Genomic DNA, 17240 nt, shown 5'->3' with positions numbered 1-17240 from the left:
AGCGAGGACAGAAACCATTGTCATAACTTGTAGTGATCAAGTTATTACAATGAGAGGGGAAAGAATAAAAAATAACCACAAACACCAATAGGAGACCTGTGAAGGGCTTAATTCCTTCTTTAATCTCTTATGGTGAAGAAATAATAAAAGAAAACTAAAATTCAACTGTTTGCTGTCTTACATTTCTATCCAGAAAAAGAACAGAACTTTTGCCTGCAGAAACCTGAAAGTTTTCCTCCCACTTTGCTACTCCGTTGGGTCGGTATTAATCACCTATGGTCCAATGTTTCATGTGAGTCTGACGGTTGTAGTTAGTTTTACACAGGTGAGGCCATGTGGCATACGGATGAGACAAATGATTTAGGTGATGCCGCTGCAATTAATTGCTCCTGTGTGGGAACTACACCTGTGAATCCATGCACAGGTTGGAGCTGCACATGTTGTCCAGCACGGAGAAGAGGATTTAAGATTTGTGATCTGTTGAGATGAAATAGAAAATATTTTGGTTGATTTTAGTGGTCTGTATGTGGTGTACAAGTTTTTCATCCACTTCTCACTTATGAAATGTAACATTTCCTTATATAGTTTTTTTATGCTTTTATATGGAGTCCACATGCTGGCTCATACCATTTAAGGACTACAGAAGTGTGGCATGCCTTCATAACGATACATGCACACTCAACACTTTGTACCTGTTGCTAGCTTAGGGGTTGTTAAAGGTTCAGTGTGTAGAATTTAGTGACATCTAGTGGTGAAGTTGCATGTTGCAGCTGAATACCCTTCACCTCACCCTCCCCTTCCAAACATGACAGAGAACCTGTGGTAGTACTACTGTAAAAACATGGCTGCTTCCGTAGAGAGGACGCTCTCTTGATCTAAATATAAAGTATTTAAATACAAAGGGCCTGTTCTAGGGTAAAGAAAAAAACCCAGTTGATACAATTTAGATGAAACACACGTATAAACAAAGGATTATTTTATATTCAGTTTCTGCCAATAGATCCCTTTCCGCTAAATCTTATACACTGAACCTTTTAAATGAGTGCTGACAAGGAGTTCAAGTAAGAAATCCATCTCCCAAACTAGGATATAAAACAAACAGGCTCATCAGTTCCTCCTCTACATAATCTCCCTATTCCCACTATAAAAACAAAGCCCTGTGACAAGAGGCGCTGTCAAATGTGCATATGGTGAACTCGTCAGTGTGTTAAGCACACAAAGCAGCTGCTTCACTACACTCTCACCCTCTCCCATGCATCACTGAGGGTGTTTGTGCGCCTGTTTGTGGCCTAGTGTCTGTTTGTATGTGCATGCACCTTTTAGGGAGGCAGCCCTCTGCAGGGCTTGCTTAACTAAGATTAATTGCACCTAATCCACTGTGCCAGGTGGAACATGGACCGCGGTGGGTACACTCACACAAACACAAAGACGTACTCACAAATAGGCACACACATCCCATTATAGCCTTGCTGCTGAAAATTAGCCCTGTGTCTCTCCTGACACCCCGGACTACACCACAACTCGATACCACCATTTACTTCCCGACAACTCGCACATTTATCACTGCTCCCTCCTTTGGACAGATGAACGCGGACGGACAAAATGCCATGACAGGAGGACGAGCTATCTGCTCTCTCACATCAGCAGCTGCTGACCTTGACAATGCGTAGAAAGAAAGTGTTTGTCCTCTTTTCTCTTTAGAGGAATGGAAGCGAGGAATGTGACTGAACCTAATGTCTTTGACAGAAGTACCCAAGATGCCGCAGGTCTGTAGGGCCGTGTGCTCTGGGAGGCACATGTGATTTGGGAAAGGGAGTAAGACAAGTTATCAGTATACTTACTGAGCAAGGTGATTAGCTACAGAAATTAATAGTAATGATTTTCAATTAATTTATAGTTATTACACTAATCTGCCAAATGCCATGCCCTTAAATAACAGCCCCGCTGTCGTTAATGCTGATTTATAGTCAATTTAAAGTCGACTTTAAACAAAGATGATTTGAAAATGGAAAATCTAATAAGGTGTAGTCTTATTTTAACAGGAAACTTTAGCTTAAAGTTTGCTTCACTCAATCAAAACTTTACTACTTTTCAACTATTGAAATGATAAAAGACCATGCCATTTTATTATTTTCACATCACACTTCTATGAAAAATGTTTCAGAAAGCTATTGATTTGCACTACACAGGCCTACCATCTAGGCAAACGCCCATTCACCCCTTGGCCTAAGCCCTTAGCCCTTCCCTTTCGTTTTGTGTGTTCACATGTAGGGGTAGGCTGTCCTAATACCAGTTGTGATGGAGGGGTGGGGCCAAGTGTTGTGGCTGTATGGTCCTCGAAACAGAGATTTTTCAGACCCTCACTTAAAACAAAGGGTAGGGAAATTTTCCAGAATGCCTTGTAAATGACTGGCAAGCTGGGAGAGGGACCCACAAATGTAGCAATTTCTCGATTAATACTGATTTAAAAAGTATGATAATGATTGTAATATCTTAGTTTAAAATTGTTTCAATGTATTATGGTAATTTATTTCACAACAACTTTAAAAAAAAATTTTGTGGCTCCGTTTCAATAGGCAAGATAACCCTCGAAAACAAGGGGTAGGGAGAAGGGATAAAATGGTATTGGGCCAAAGTCATTTTCTATTCTTTATCTTGACAACTCTTCAGGCTCTTAAGATGAAACACAAGGGTTATACATCTAAGTCTTGAATTGTAATTTTCATCTTTTTCAAAGTGTTGAGATACTTAAAAATCTTTTCATTTGACCCCTGGGCAACATTCCCTGGCTGGGAATCACTGTTCTGCACCTTAATGAAAGTGCCTCTTAACATGGGTGCTTCAATATTCTGGTGTTAATTTAGTTTTCTTACAGTTCTTTTGGGTGGAGGTGGTTTAGTATGAGAGTTTTGTGGTTATTTTTAATCTCTTCTTTTAAGTCTTGGCTTCTCTTTATTATCGGCTGCAGTAAGTGGTGCTGAAAGCCACCACCCTGCTTAATAACAGCCACTTAGTCCACCCTGTTACCTGCTTGATGGAAGTAAAAAAAAAAAAAAAAAAAGTCTTTAAGAAATGTATCTATGGTTTATGTATTTAGGATATTTTGCCAGTAGGATGAATGAAGAGCGGTCTTAGGTGTTATTTTATGGAGGATACTGTATTTTCAAGAGATTTTCTCTGGTGCTATCATGCTAAATCTTAGTTACACCTGGGTAATGTGGAATGATGCAGGAATACATCCAATGTCAAATTTAGCCTCAGTAGCACCTTAAACTAATTTGACCTTTAATATTCAAAGAATGATGAAAAAATTGTCTTACAGGAATTTTGAAATATCGACCTGTCTTGAAGTTACACATCTGGCTTTTACTTGAATACGTTTGAAATGATTTAAATAAATCAGCTCACGTAATCACAAGCACTCTTGTTGCACAGGTTTAGATGCAAGATTTGAAATTGCCTATGGTGTCTTGTGATGTTTGCCACAAGGGGAGGCAACAATTTATATTTTGTAATCAGCTTGGATTTGTAAGAATTACAGTTCACACAATCTAGGGTGTTATCTCAGTCATTTTCAGAGTCAGTTATTATATATTATTTAGAATATGCTAACTCAATTAACATATTTATTTCCATGAGTCTTCAAATGCTACCTAAAGTGACCTAATCGAAAATTGCTAATGTTAAAAAAAACTGTCCAATGTATTCTAGTAAAAATTGACAAAAATATCCCAGTTACATCAGTTATTATGTCACCCCAGTGGCACATGCGATGAGTAAAGTTCACTGCATATACAAATATCTGGGGTTCAAATCCCCCGGTTGGACGAGCCTAACTAACTCATTTCATTTATGTGCTATCCAAATAATCATACGCTGCTTGGACCCCGATCTTTACTTCTTGCAGCTATATTTCCTTTCTCTATTCATTGTGAAGGTATCGTATTACTTTCTAGCTTGATTACATTTCAATCTATGAGGACTGAGCTTAACACTCAACAGTAAATTGTATTGACCAAAAATGCTCAGGGCATCAATGAACACTTGGGTTTCAAGTTCTCAGGACTCTACACAATACTGTTGTTTTGTAATGTGATGAGTAAACTCTGAGGAGGAGAAAAAGTTATTATCAGCAGGTATTATCTGTTTTTGTTCGGGGAATCCAGAGGAGAAGCATGGTTAAAAGAGGAGGGGTCCACAGGAACGTAGCAGTAGGCTTCCAAACAGAGAAGTTCACTTTGTACACCACAGTAAACAATAGAAGATTTAGTGTTTTGTTTAGTTGCACGTAAAGTAAAGTTAAGGTACATGTATTTATAGAATGCATAACAAAATTGTCACGGAGGATTTTAAAGAAAACCAAGGATCTGAAATGTGTTTAAACAGTGATGGTAGGAATCATTCTCTCTTATACCTTACAAAACACCTGGTAGTTTGTTTTGATGTTACAGTTAATTTATGTGACAATAGAACACAAAGTAAAAGTATTTTGTTGTTGAATTAATTGGTCGTAAGTGTTGGCTCACTAAATTAGACCCGTGCCATATCCAGAGGGTACGATGAAACAAATATGTAAAAGGTGTGCAACAAAAGACTTTTTCACGGAGGAAAAACACTGGCAGAATAAGGTGTCTCTGAATTGTGAATCGCATAAAAATTGTCTTCTTTCCTTTTGGCTCTGAAGTATTTATGAAACGCCAAGATGAGCATGCTTTGTTGCCACCACTGAGCACCTCGGGCAGAATATGAGGAATTAGCAATCCAGCAAACGTAGCAGTTGCATCAATCATCCGAAATGACTGCTGTTGTGTTTTTCATTTTCAACTTTGAGACGATATTGATGGGTCATCAAAACGGAAAAATGTTTTTTACTGGGTAAGAAAGCAAACTCGTCTCTTGACTTTTACCATGCTGAACGCCACTGCCTCTCTTTGGAGGGCAGTGCAGTCATTGTTGAATATTTTAGTTTAAAACAAAGCATAGAGGAGTTATTTTTCACTATCTTATAAACCATCTTTGACAATTTTATTCTTCTTGACTAACGGAGGAAAAGTCTTTGAAATAATGTAATCCAGCTATTTTGGATTGCGGTCAGATTGGCTGACGATCTGAATTTTTCCCGAAACTCATGAGGACCATGAAGGGAATGGAAGAACATGTAACTCACCAAGTTTCAGACGTTTGACTAATCAGCTAATTTTGACCTTTTTGGATATTTGTTTTTTTGTGTGCGCGCATGCGTGGATGTATGAAACCCCAACAGTTTTCCCAGGCACGGCCCCATCACCCTGTCAGGGTTGTGATTAGAACATGTTGTGACACACAGCTACGTGCATCCTCCCATTCTCTGACAAACACACACAGTCACACACATCCCACTGCCTCTGCTGAGATGTTGTTGCCTGCAGCAGCATGCAAGGTCTGATGCAGTTCACCTCTTGTGTCATTGAGTATTAGAGTATGGACTATCTGTCTGATTTACTGCAAAGACACACACACACACACACACACACACACACACACACAGCGCCTTGTTGATTATGACTCTTAACATTACTGCCAAAGGTGTAGAGTTTAGCTCCCAGCTGATAAATACCTCCACTCCACCACACACACACACACACACACACTTTAGATGTACAGCATGCAGTACATAGTATCCTTAGGCTTCCCACATCCCAGTTTTTCTCTTTCAGTGTTTTCCACACATTTAAGCTAACCCACCTGCTCACGTAGAAAAACACATTCTTGCTATCCCACATTTTGTGCTCACTTACCATCATGTCCTGTTTCCTCCCTCGCTTTCTGTTTCCCTCACTGAACTCATGATTTCACAGATACTCTGTTAAACACACTTTCATTTTCACTGTCTTACGTACACACACACACCACCCCCTCTCCTTTTCCCCCCTCTCTCCTTGTCTCTCAGACACGCACACACACACGCACACATTGAGCAGTGCAAAGGGAATGGGCAGACTCATTCCCTGTCTGGCCTCGGGACCTAGATTGATTGATAGGAGAGGCGGCAGGGCAGTAGAAATGAGTGGGGAATAGCAAACGGTGGCGCATGCTTCCGCTCTGTGCCTTGATGATATTGTTAAATTGGCTATTCTCTGGCTAAAGCTGCCGTTCCATGCACAACATATCACCAGCTGTCTTACTTACACAACAGTGGGGAGCAAGAAGGTTTTGCCCTATTTTGGACAGGATATAGATAGATGTATAGCTTCTAAACTAGCTTGTCATGCAGGGACTTGCTGTAGATTTTTAAGATATTTGTTTCGTTTTATACTGTGAGGGCTCTCCTGAAACAGCTCTGTGACCAATAGTGGCTGCTAACATAGTTTTAGAAAGGGAGAGAGAAGGAAAATCAAATACCTGCTACCTAACCTCAAAATCTCATTTGCCTGAGGTAGATCAACATAAGGTTTGCCACGGTAGTCGGCATTGCACAGTGTTCAGGCACACACTGATTACATAAGATGTCCACTGGCCCCAACGGCTACAACATAAAAACCTATTTGGTTCATTTTCGTGGATCAGTGGTAGCGCCCAAATTCATTACAATCATCGCCTCCACCTCAGTGGTAGTCGAAATAACGGCAAACTTTATTATCCTGCGCACCAGCATAGCGGCGCAAGCAGGATATTGTTTTTGTGTGGGTGTGGGTGGGTGGGTGGGGTAACTCAACAATGCATGAACAGATTTCCACCGAACTTGGTGGAAATATTACTGGGGATGGTATCTCCAGATGATGAACTTTTTGATGTGATTGGTGAAAAGTCAAGGTAAAAAAAATATGGTCAATAAAACATATTTTCCAGATTATTTCCAGTCACACAATATATGTTAAGTGACGGCATGAAGAAGTTATCTCTGCATCCAATATGACTATAGACATGACCTTAAGCATAAATCAAATAATAATTTCTGATCATATGGTAGAAATTACGTCACTTTAAAGTCTGAAATAGTTGTCAAATAGTAATAATAGTTGGAACCAGTAAGATAAGTTAGCATTGGCTGATTGGGGTTAATCGTCAGAATGTAGGTGGGATATGCGTCAACCTTCTTTTTTTCATTCATGTACCGTCGGTCATTACCCTAACCAGAGCACAACTACATTCAGTTGCAAATACTCTTCACATGCACCTCCATTTATGTCCATATTTAATTTCAGAAGATTTAAAAGACGATCCTCTTTACTCTTGCTATGTTTGAATCTTTGGCCCTTTACAGACCTTGTATTAACATGCGCCTTGAGTGATCCAATCACAGGTGGACATTTCTGAGTGCGTCTGTTCACACCTCACATTATATTGCATGTGTCTCCACAGGTGTGTCCTGTGACCAGTTATGATTGGATCTCATTGCCCTTCACTGAATGCAGATAAACATGTCCATCATTTCTGTCCGCAAAGACCAAGTGATGATGCCAGTCTGAGTTTAGAGATTGGTCCGTTGTCAATGTCTTTTTGAGTCGGCTTGAGAACAGAGCCAGGAGCTACTCATTGAATCAATGTGCTGCATGTAGTTTTACAACGAAATAAGATTATACCCCTTTGAAAGAAAATCAATATGTGCTGGTCCATGTTAATATCATAGTGATGGACACAAATATATCAATGTATGAGAAATGCTAAAATATTTTCGGTTCACATGAAACTGAGAGTGATCGGATCTCAAATGTGTCCTTGATGCGTTCACACCTGTGCTTAGAGCTGACCACTTGGATCAGATCCCCTGAGATTGTTAATACCATCCAAAAGTGTCATCCAAAGAGGAAAATTATTAGTGCTGTCAGACATCCAGTCCTCCTTTGTTATTTTCATATAGCTCATGTTGTTTTAGATGTTGATTCATATTAGTAAAAGTACCATGTAATGTTTATACTTGCTTTAGTCCACTTAATTGGGCCCATTCTCTGAATACGGCACCCATTTGGAACTTTATAAGCAAAGACTTCTTGACACTTTCTTCAAGGTGAAAATGTATTATAAAAATAAAAGTGAACATCACTTTGCAGCAGCATTGTGGGTTTTAGTTTATAAAGCAGCTTCAGAAACCGTTTAAACCCCACTTTCTGCAAAACTTTGTTGTAGATGTAATTGTAAATGAACAAAAATGCCATTTTACACAATAATATTCCAAAATAACACACGAAAAAATGTTTTTAGCAACATTTGAAAAAGTGCAACCTTTCATTTACAAATGGACCCAGACCCTTAATTCAGTACTTTTGAGTCTAGTGCCCTTGGCAGTAATTACAGCTCTGAGTCTTCTTGGGTTAAGTCTCTACAAGCTCTGTACACCTGGATTTGGGCAGTGTATCCGACTTTTCCTGGCAGATCCTCTTGAGCTGAGGCAGATTGGATGGAAGTATGTGTGAGCTGCTGTCTCTCCACAGATGTTCTGTGGGGTTTAAGTCTGGGCCACTGGAGGCCAGTCAGATTTGTCCTGTAGCCACTCCAGCATTGTCTTGGCTGTACACTTTGGATCATTGTCGTGCCGAAAGGTTTAACTCACACAGACGCTGGAGCAGGTTTTTGTCCACCCCTCTGTGTTTGATCAAAATTGGATGAATTCAGGCAGTCTCTTTTTCTCTGCCACAACCATACATCTCACTATTATGTTCTTTACAGAAAAATTCTGTTTTCCAAACAAAATCAGATTTTCTATCACTGTGTGTGGATGCTCCGTGGAGTCTTGTCTCTCCGTTGCTTGTAGGTGCTCAGCTGACCTACCTGCCGTGGGGAAAACACTGCAGAATCCCATGTTTTTTAAATTTCTTTGTATCCAACTCTCTGCTTTTGAAATTCTCAGCACAGAAATAATTGCATAATCTTCCCAAAGATCCACAACGTTTCACATTTTAGTCTCCTACACTGGAGATTCAGAATGAAACCAGTTGCAAAGAAGTCAAGGACACTAAGAATTTGGAGACAACTCTGAAAACACTGCATCCACTGTGAATCCAAACTTTTAACATCAGATGGTGAAAGTCATTTACTTTGAATTCAGGGTATATTTAGTTTTTCCTGAATGCACTGGGGATCAGGAGGTTAGTAGCAGAGCAAAGCAAGTGACTGAGTTGTTCATGTTGTCATGTACTGAATGATTGGCATTAACTGATAAAACACAGTTTATAAAGTGATGGGATAAATGGAAGGTAAAACTGTTATTTGTTTAGTGGCTGATTCAATGACTAACACATCCTCAGTTGGTTTTATTTAATTTGATGTACTTCAGTATCTCATCTGTACTCTTAACTTCCTCGTCCATTATATCTAAAGGCAGTTATTGACTAACCTACCACTGTACTTTCTTAATCTCTGAGTTTTACTCTTAACATCAAGCCAAAGCAAAAAACAGAATGGCACTATATAATTAGAAAGTGATAACCTCGCCTTTAAAACACATGTTAGCAGCATCAACAAAGCCATTATGTCTACTTAATTTGACAGAGGGAAGCACATACAGATATTTAGTTAGTAGTATGCGATGAGACCTAATAGACAAATATCACAATGGAAACAAGCCATCCACCCACCCATCCATCAGCATAAAGATATTTTACACATATAAATGATGAAAAAAAGAACTGGGAAGACTATTTGTGAACAGCTAGGACAGGAGAAATGGCTGATTGGTTTCCCTGCCTCTTTTGTCAATCCTCCAGCCTTCAGTGTTCACTTTAGAGACAGATCACTTTGTGCACAATTTGCCCACTAATGATAGGGTGGAGGGGCAGGTATACGCATCAGTGGCGCCTGAGAGGTAAGCACCCTTACTGATTGGCACTGAAGTGCAGAGACGGATACAGTAGTTAGTAGTTGGGTGGCAGACTGCGTTCCCTCTCCATTCAGCTCTGTTTGTCTTGGAGTCTGCTGCTAGCCAGCCCCTGGGCAGAGCCACTCTTCAACAGACTCGCTCTCAGTCTGTCACTAACACTTGTCTCGTTCCTCATAATTTCTCTTTTGCTTCTTCTGCTACTTGTCTCTCCCACTCCTTGTTTTAATTCTCACTCTTTTTATTCGTCACCGCAGTCAAAGAAGAAGCTCCCACATGCTAACCCCACCAGCTAGTTTTTCTCTCTGAAATATAGGCTACTACACACACATTTCTCCTGTGGGTGTGCTACTACGGCGAAGAAGCACACGCAGCACCCGACACCACCTTTACACATCCTCGTCCTGTGGTCTGTTGCAGAATTGCCACACAGTCTGCAATCTTTCTACAACCCTCATGAACCCTATTTTCCCCAATTCCTCCTCTTCTTTCCCATCCTCGTCCCCTCTCTATTTCTCCCATTCATCTGCTTTGCTTGCTTTTGTTTCACTGACCATGTCACTCACTTAGTAAAAGGGCAGGTTTGTACATACAGTCCATCCCTGCAGGACAGGTTGTGAATAAGCCCATTCCACCTGTCTGCCCCCATCCAGTGCTCCAATCCAGATGTTAGCAAAATTCAATGAGATTTTATTGTAGGGAGGAAGAGGCACCTCAGCTTTGCCCTCCTTTTCATGGCCCACACCTGCAGCAGTTGAATGTTAAATTGTGTGCAGACCATTGTGATTTGTGTGTGTGCTTGTTGTGCTGTAGAGACTGTGGAAGGAACAAAAGAGGGAGAAAGATTCTGATATTATATTTCATAGCAGAAAGTATTTTTGTGAAATGCTTCAGACTTAAGCTGTAAACTACCACAACTGCAGCTCTGAGTCGTTTTGTGAGAAATAACTTTGTTAGGTCAAATGCCAAAAAGTGACAAAAGGACATGTTCATGTATTTTGAATGCCAGGGGTTTAATTCAGGCCATTAGAAATATCCCAACAGAGACATGTTGCCCTTGTAAGAAGGTCATATATCTTTTTATAATTTAGTTCCTCCTCTCTTTTCTTGTAATTTTCCACTTCTCGACTGTTTCTCTCCTTTACTTATTTGTTCCCTTTTCTCTCCCATCTTTAACACCTTCTTTCTCCGTTACCTCTCTGTCTGAACTTTCTATCTTCCCTCTTTTTTCCCCCGCCTGCATTCCACTCTCCCTCTTCTCCACCTCTTCGGTTTGTCGTCGTTAACAGCCCCAGCAGGAGAAGGATGTGCTCTACAGTCTGGGGTCTTGGGGGCCACAGCTGCCCAATAACACTCTGATTTATCAACCTCCCTCAGCTAGCCGGCATGGAGATGCTGTTTAGCTCGCTTGCTTCGGTTGTTACTTACAGCCAGCAAGGCAGGTAGTTTGTATTTCTGGCTGAGCGTCCTTAGGATGTGTCTGGTGTAATGAAAAGGCTGTGCTCGCAATCTGTCTGGCCTTCTCTCCAGTAGCAGAAACCTGTCTGTGTATCTATCCAGCTGTTGTCGCCCTACCAGGATATATTTTCTCACATAAAGAACGAAAGGGTGACTTGTCATCCCAGTTGATGTTTGTTTTAGAAATCTCCACCACAACCACTTGATAACAGAAGATAAAGCCTTTGTTTTTCTCAGTTTCAATTAATTTTTCTTCACATCCTTGTTGCTCTTTTTCGCCATTTCTCATGTTTGTCACATCCCCACCCCATCCCCCACCCTGTTCATGCACCATCTCCAGCTCCAGATGGAGACCAGATATTCGCAGATCCAAAAAAGTTAATCTAATTTCTATCTTCATACTAAATTATTTTTTTTCTTTCTCTCTCTCCATGCCCACCCTTCTCTCTCTGCCTGTAGTCCAGTACCAGATGGAGATGATGCGTTCCCTGCGTCACGTCAATATTGACCATCTGCATGTGGGCTGGTACCAGTCCACCTACTATGGCTCCTTTGTCAGCCGGGCGCTGCTCGACTCCCAGTTCAGCTACCAGCACGCCATCGAGGAGTCAGTTGTTCTTATCTATGGTGAGTAGGCCTACAGTGAACACAGTGTAAAGTCTATACTTTGATTGTATATTCCTTCTCAGGTATCTCACTGTCTACCATATTACAACTCAAGTAATTTGGTGTTGACCGCCTAAGATGTTCAGCTCAAAATTACTGGGTTGTACCTGTGGTATCAGATTAAAATAAAACATGGCCCACTTTCTCATGACATCATTACGGCATAGTCTTTTCCTATGTTGATTAAATCTACTAACCTTTAAAGTATTGCAATTGGATAGAATACATAACCAAACTAGAATTTGTACCTTGTAGTTATGTATCAAAAATTGCAGTTGGGCTATCACTTTTACAAAAATAAAGATCAAATGTGCAACAGTTGAACATGAAGTTGCTCCACTCGTCTTTGGTGCCTCCTCAGCTGCTGCTTACAGTTCTGGTGTCATGGTTGTCTGCTCTGGAGGGATTTTCTAGCTCATGTCCTCCATTTAGGTCAACAGGGCATTCAATAGGTCAAGCTGGCTGTGATCGCTCTTTGCTGGGTAAGGAGACAAACTACTTGAGATTGTCTAGTGCACCCTCCAGACTGTTGATTTTGAATCTGAAACATGCCGTTACAGTACCAACTTGTCCCCTCACATTGGAATGAATGTTCGATTTCTGACAAAAAGTCAAAATCTTTCAGTTGCATCTTACCGTACATTTGCGTCTAAATGGACTCGAGATATTTGTAGTGAGAACTTTCAGGGAATGAAATGAAATTGATCAAGTGTTTGCATAACACTATTATGTCACAGCGAAGTTGACATTTGACCTTTTGGATATAAAATAATCATCACTTATTTATCCAGTTTGACATTTGTCAAATTTTGTCATATGTATATGTCATATATTTTTGACCCAAAATTTTTGTGAGGTCACCATGAACTTTGATGAGCAAATTGTAATCTGTTTATCAGAAATTGCCTCCAGGATGGATGTACAGACAACACAAAAACAAGATGCCTCTGGCCACAGCTGTTGCCAGTGCAGAGTGATAATAATTTCAACTGAAGGAAATAAAATGACAGGTTTTGTTTTTTGATTTGACACTAAGCCATGTTACTGTATAAAAACCATCCAAAATATATTCTGAAATTGTTTTAAGTTGTTGAATTGGTTAAATAGTGAAAGGAAAATAAGGTCAACTAATACAGGTCCACCAGTGAGTCCCACTGGGAATAGTCACATGGTGGTCTTTGCCTTAATCTAATCTATTCCCTTCACGAACAAGAAATGTTTTATTGGCAGTTAAAGGAATAAGAATGCAGAGAGCAGATCCGCAGCCATGTTGAGTCAATTAAAGCAGTTTATGATTTAATATTCATTTAGGTTTCAGCAATGATTAAACAATCAAATCAAGTAAAATTCAGTCTCTTTTGTCAATATGGATCCAAGAATTGGCCTGCTACTGAGCAGTGTTAAGATATTCTGCTGTGGTTCACATTCAGAGTCTCAGCAATAAATCAGTCTGACAGATGTAGGAAACTATTAGTTGATGTTACCACAAATGTCTAAAAAAACAATTGCATCTAAATCAAACACTGTTTTATCCTGATGGTTGGATTTAGATTTACATTAACAGATAAAATTCTGTTGACATCAAGTACATTTCAAGTAGGCCGAATAGCTTGAAGAATATTGAAGATATACTTACTTTTTGTACAGATCTATAACAATCTATTTTTTTATTGTATGGATTTAGAAAACCTGTGAAATAACAGGGTAGCATGATGCATGGGTGGTGAAGTGGCAGTAAGGGATACGTTCTCGTCAAACACCACAAAGACCAGAGTTATTCCATCCCAGTAAATATTAAATGACAAGTAAGAAAATGTCACAATATGTTGCAGAGGTAGCCTATGTCTGCCTGCCACCCTCCTGAGGCCAGCAGCAGAGGAGGCAGTGACAAGAGGGGAAAATAGACAGGACTAACAAGGTTGCTGGTAGCAAGTAACATGACACTTATGGAAGTGGTGTGCCTGCTTCACACTAAAAACCTTTAAGAGCTTCCATTAATTGCTGCACCGCAACTGCCATCCCAGATGGTGTAAGCTTTCTTTCAAATGACAGCAAATTAAAACCTGTCACTATAAAACAGGTTGCTTTTAACTCCTCGGTGTCAAAGTAAATGATAATTCATGACCACACTCACTGGCCATTGGGATCAGAGGCAGTAGTACAATGCACTGATAGGTGAACATGTAAGTAAATGAGCAACAACAGTCATTTCTTTCTGGCTACTGAGAGAGCTCTGCTTGCTTTAATATGTGTGTATATTTATACATGGTGTTCAAATAGGACTCGCTCGTCAAGCTGTAGACAAACAATAAAATGTAGACATTTTCAAAATGTATTGAGTCTTTTTTATTGCAATTCTCATAGCTCACTTTATAATGTACTGAATCTGCCTCCTTCAGGTTTATGAACTGAAAAACAGCACTGCTCTCAGACTTTCACTGAGGTCTGGACATTTTGCTGAAAATTCCCGGAGGGGCTGTATGTGAATATGCATATGATTGAGTCAGTTGTTCTAAAGCTCCGGTAAATGTCCGAGTGAGCTCATGTGAGAATAAAGCAAAGAAAATGTCCTGAAAATTCACAGCCTATATATCTCCTGCTGTGTTCTATGTGAAAGGCAAACAAAGATAAGTTAATTTCTGAAAACCTAAGCCTGGTTGCCACAAACAAGTCTCACTGAGCTGAAAGGAAAACATCCTTTAGTTTCATTCATGGGTCAGTGCTGCTTTGTCTCTGTCCTTTCTCCCCAAATCACTTCAGAGTTATCTTGCTCTCTGATTGTACAAATCCATGATAGACAAAGATTAATTTTAACCACCTGACATATGAACCCCTCTGATCTAGTCCTGTAGGCCAGCAGGCCACCCAGGCAGTTACTCACTCTGCCCTTTCTCATTCAAACTGAGGTCTCCCGTTAATGTCAATCAATAATGCAGCGCTTAATGGATCAAAGCACCTCAAAGGAATTGACATTATCTCTGTTTAAAGTCAAAGGGAAGGAAAATTGATTTCTTTTTTTTGTTCTCTTCATCATTAGCTCACTGGTCATTTTAAGCCAGCAAATTAATCAATCCGATGGTCCAGTGACAGCTTAGAATTAGAGCACGTTGTTAAACCAATTGGTTTAATATCTTCACCATGACAGTTTTCTTACAGGAGGTGAACAGTTGAAGAGGGATGGACACAGAGCTAACCTGCTAACAGCTCAATGCACGTTCAATGCAGGGACATGTACAACCCCTTAAGCACAGAGCGTCATTAGAGGAAAAGTGTTAACATGGGGGAGGAGGAGATTTTTCTCTTCAGGAGCCATTCAAATTTTTATTACATATTTCGTGGGTCACACTGAATTACACTGCTCAAAAAAATTACACTTAAACCACAGATAGGATCTCGATGACCAAAATATTCATGTTGAAAATCTTAACTGATATACATTGTGTAATTCATTGATAACAAAATAATGCAAGAAGGGTCACTGGAAACCAAAATCATTAACCCCTTGAGGGCAGATCAGTCTTTTGCTGCAGTAGTTCATCAAGACAAACTGCAAGTTGAATAAATATTTATTGGTTTAAACAGCTCCATGGCATCAACAAGGCTCCTCTACAAATTCTCCTCCTGAAGGTTTCAGCTTCTTCGCTATTAAAACAATCCCTTATTCCATTTCTGCTTAGGTGATACTATAGTCCTGTTTGTAAATAACATAGTATTGAATATTCTGTTTGATTATCTAAGCTAATATCAACATTTTCTTTTTTTTTTAGCAAATCAATCAGTTTCTAAAACTGAAGAGTTTTCTTCAGATGTAAAACAACATAAATTATTAACCCTTTGCTGCGTTTCAGTGGAGAATATCTGATGATTTTGGAATACATTTCTTAGTTCATTTAATTCCCCATTTAATTTTTGAGAGGGTTTAAAGAGACTCTTAGGAGGTCATGTTATGCAGAGTTCTACTCACTGAGCTTCTTACAGATGTTGGGTTGTCTCAATCAAGAGTCACCATAACCTAGCATTCTCGATAGGAATTGGCTGTCTATGTAGCTATCTATGACTATGTAGCAAGAAGCAGAAACAGATAATGTAAAAAAGAATTGTCTGACAGTTTCTAGAGTTGTTACCTTGTGTCCTCTTTAACTTGTACTTTAACTCGTCTCTCTAGCTCAGGGAATAGATTTTATAAAAGAGAGGTTGCTATGCAAATGTTGTTTTGCATCCATTCCTTCAGCTCAGATTTGTTAGCATGTGCAGAAATAACATCTCCCACCGTTAAAATGAAGTATTATTTTAATTAAATTAAAAATGTATCAAATACAGGATCTGACTCATGTCCTGAACTTCCTGAAAATATTACTTCCTCTTTTGCCTGCATCTTTTCAATTTGAAACTATGAAATTGACAGTTTTTTATTGTGTGAGAATGAAAAAGCACCCTCAAATGAGGGCTTTTAGTAAGGACGTATGAATTCTGAACCAGTGAATAAATTTACATTTTGCATTATGAAGTTGGGTCTTGCACAGACACACATCAGTGTAAATGGAAAAATAAATTGTCATGTTGTCGTATGATTATAAATTGTATTTGCAGATTTTGTTAATTTTATTTTGCATATTGACAAGAGGACGCTCACTTGTGAAATGTCTCTGATTTCATCAACAGACTTTCAGTTAAAAACATCTAAAGAAATTGGTTGAGTCTTACGTGAACGGTTCCCTTGGCTCTGAAGTGAACACACTATACTGTTTTTATTGAAAGGATTTATTAGAATGTGAAAAATCACCTTTGACTGTTTTGACTCAGATTTTTATTCGCTCCACATACTTTTCATATACACTCTGTTAGTTTGAGGAACAACTTTGATAACCATATGCAAATTAACACACAAGAAGCTTTGGACTTAAGTATTCAGTTGGAAGCAGTTACCCACGGGGTAGAAAAAGGGAGACTTGTAATGAGAAGCTTGTTGACTGGGAAAATGTGGGCTATAGGAACTGAATGACAAATGTTCTCAACTCATTCAGTCATCTTTAAAGGTGCCCCTGAGCAAGGCACTTCACCCCTGAATGCTTTATTTCAAGCTCAGAGTCGAGCAGCAGAGAACCAGTCCTCATGTCCAAAGGTTTTGGACTTTTGGAGCCCCCCGTCTGTCTGAAGAAGACCATACATATTTACATTAAACTTATTGCTTGGGATCATCTGGACAAAACCTAATTTTTTTTTTTTTAGAAAGCTGTAACTGTGAATTTGTTGTTGTTTTCAAATTCAAAAAATCTGGTTAAAAGGACAGTTTCAAATAATTTCATAAACTCTTGTCTCTCTC

General features: G+C 39.5%; 1 protein-coding gene across 1 annotated transcript in view; it reads left to right on the top strand.

The window, feature by feature from the left end:
- Window positions 1-17240, top strand: part of LOC109632234 (eukaryotic translation initiation factor 3 subunit H) — a 55029-nt gene that overhangs the window by 21011 nt on the left and 16778 nt on the right. Inside the window, exon 3 of the mRNA XM_020091426.2 lies at window positions 11711-11878. Coding sequence (XP_019946985.2) covers window positions 11711-11878 — 168 coding nt within the window. The remainder of the gene's footprint in view (window positions 1-11710; window positions 11879-17240) is intronic.

This window comes from Paralichthys olivaceus, chromosome 13, assembly GCF_024713975.1.
Source record: "Paralichthys olivaceus isolate ysfri-2021 chromosome 13, ASM2471397v2, whole genome shotgun sequence".
In the NCBI taxonomy this organism is placed as follows: domain Eukaryota; kingdom Metazoa; phylum Chordata; class Actinopteri; order Pleuronectiformes; family Paralichthyidae; genus Paralichthys; species Paralichthys olivaceus.
Note: the sequence above shows the minus strand (reverse complement) of the source record. Positions and strands in the feature narration are given on the sequence as shown.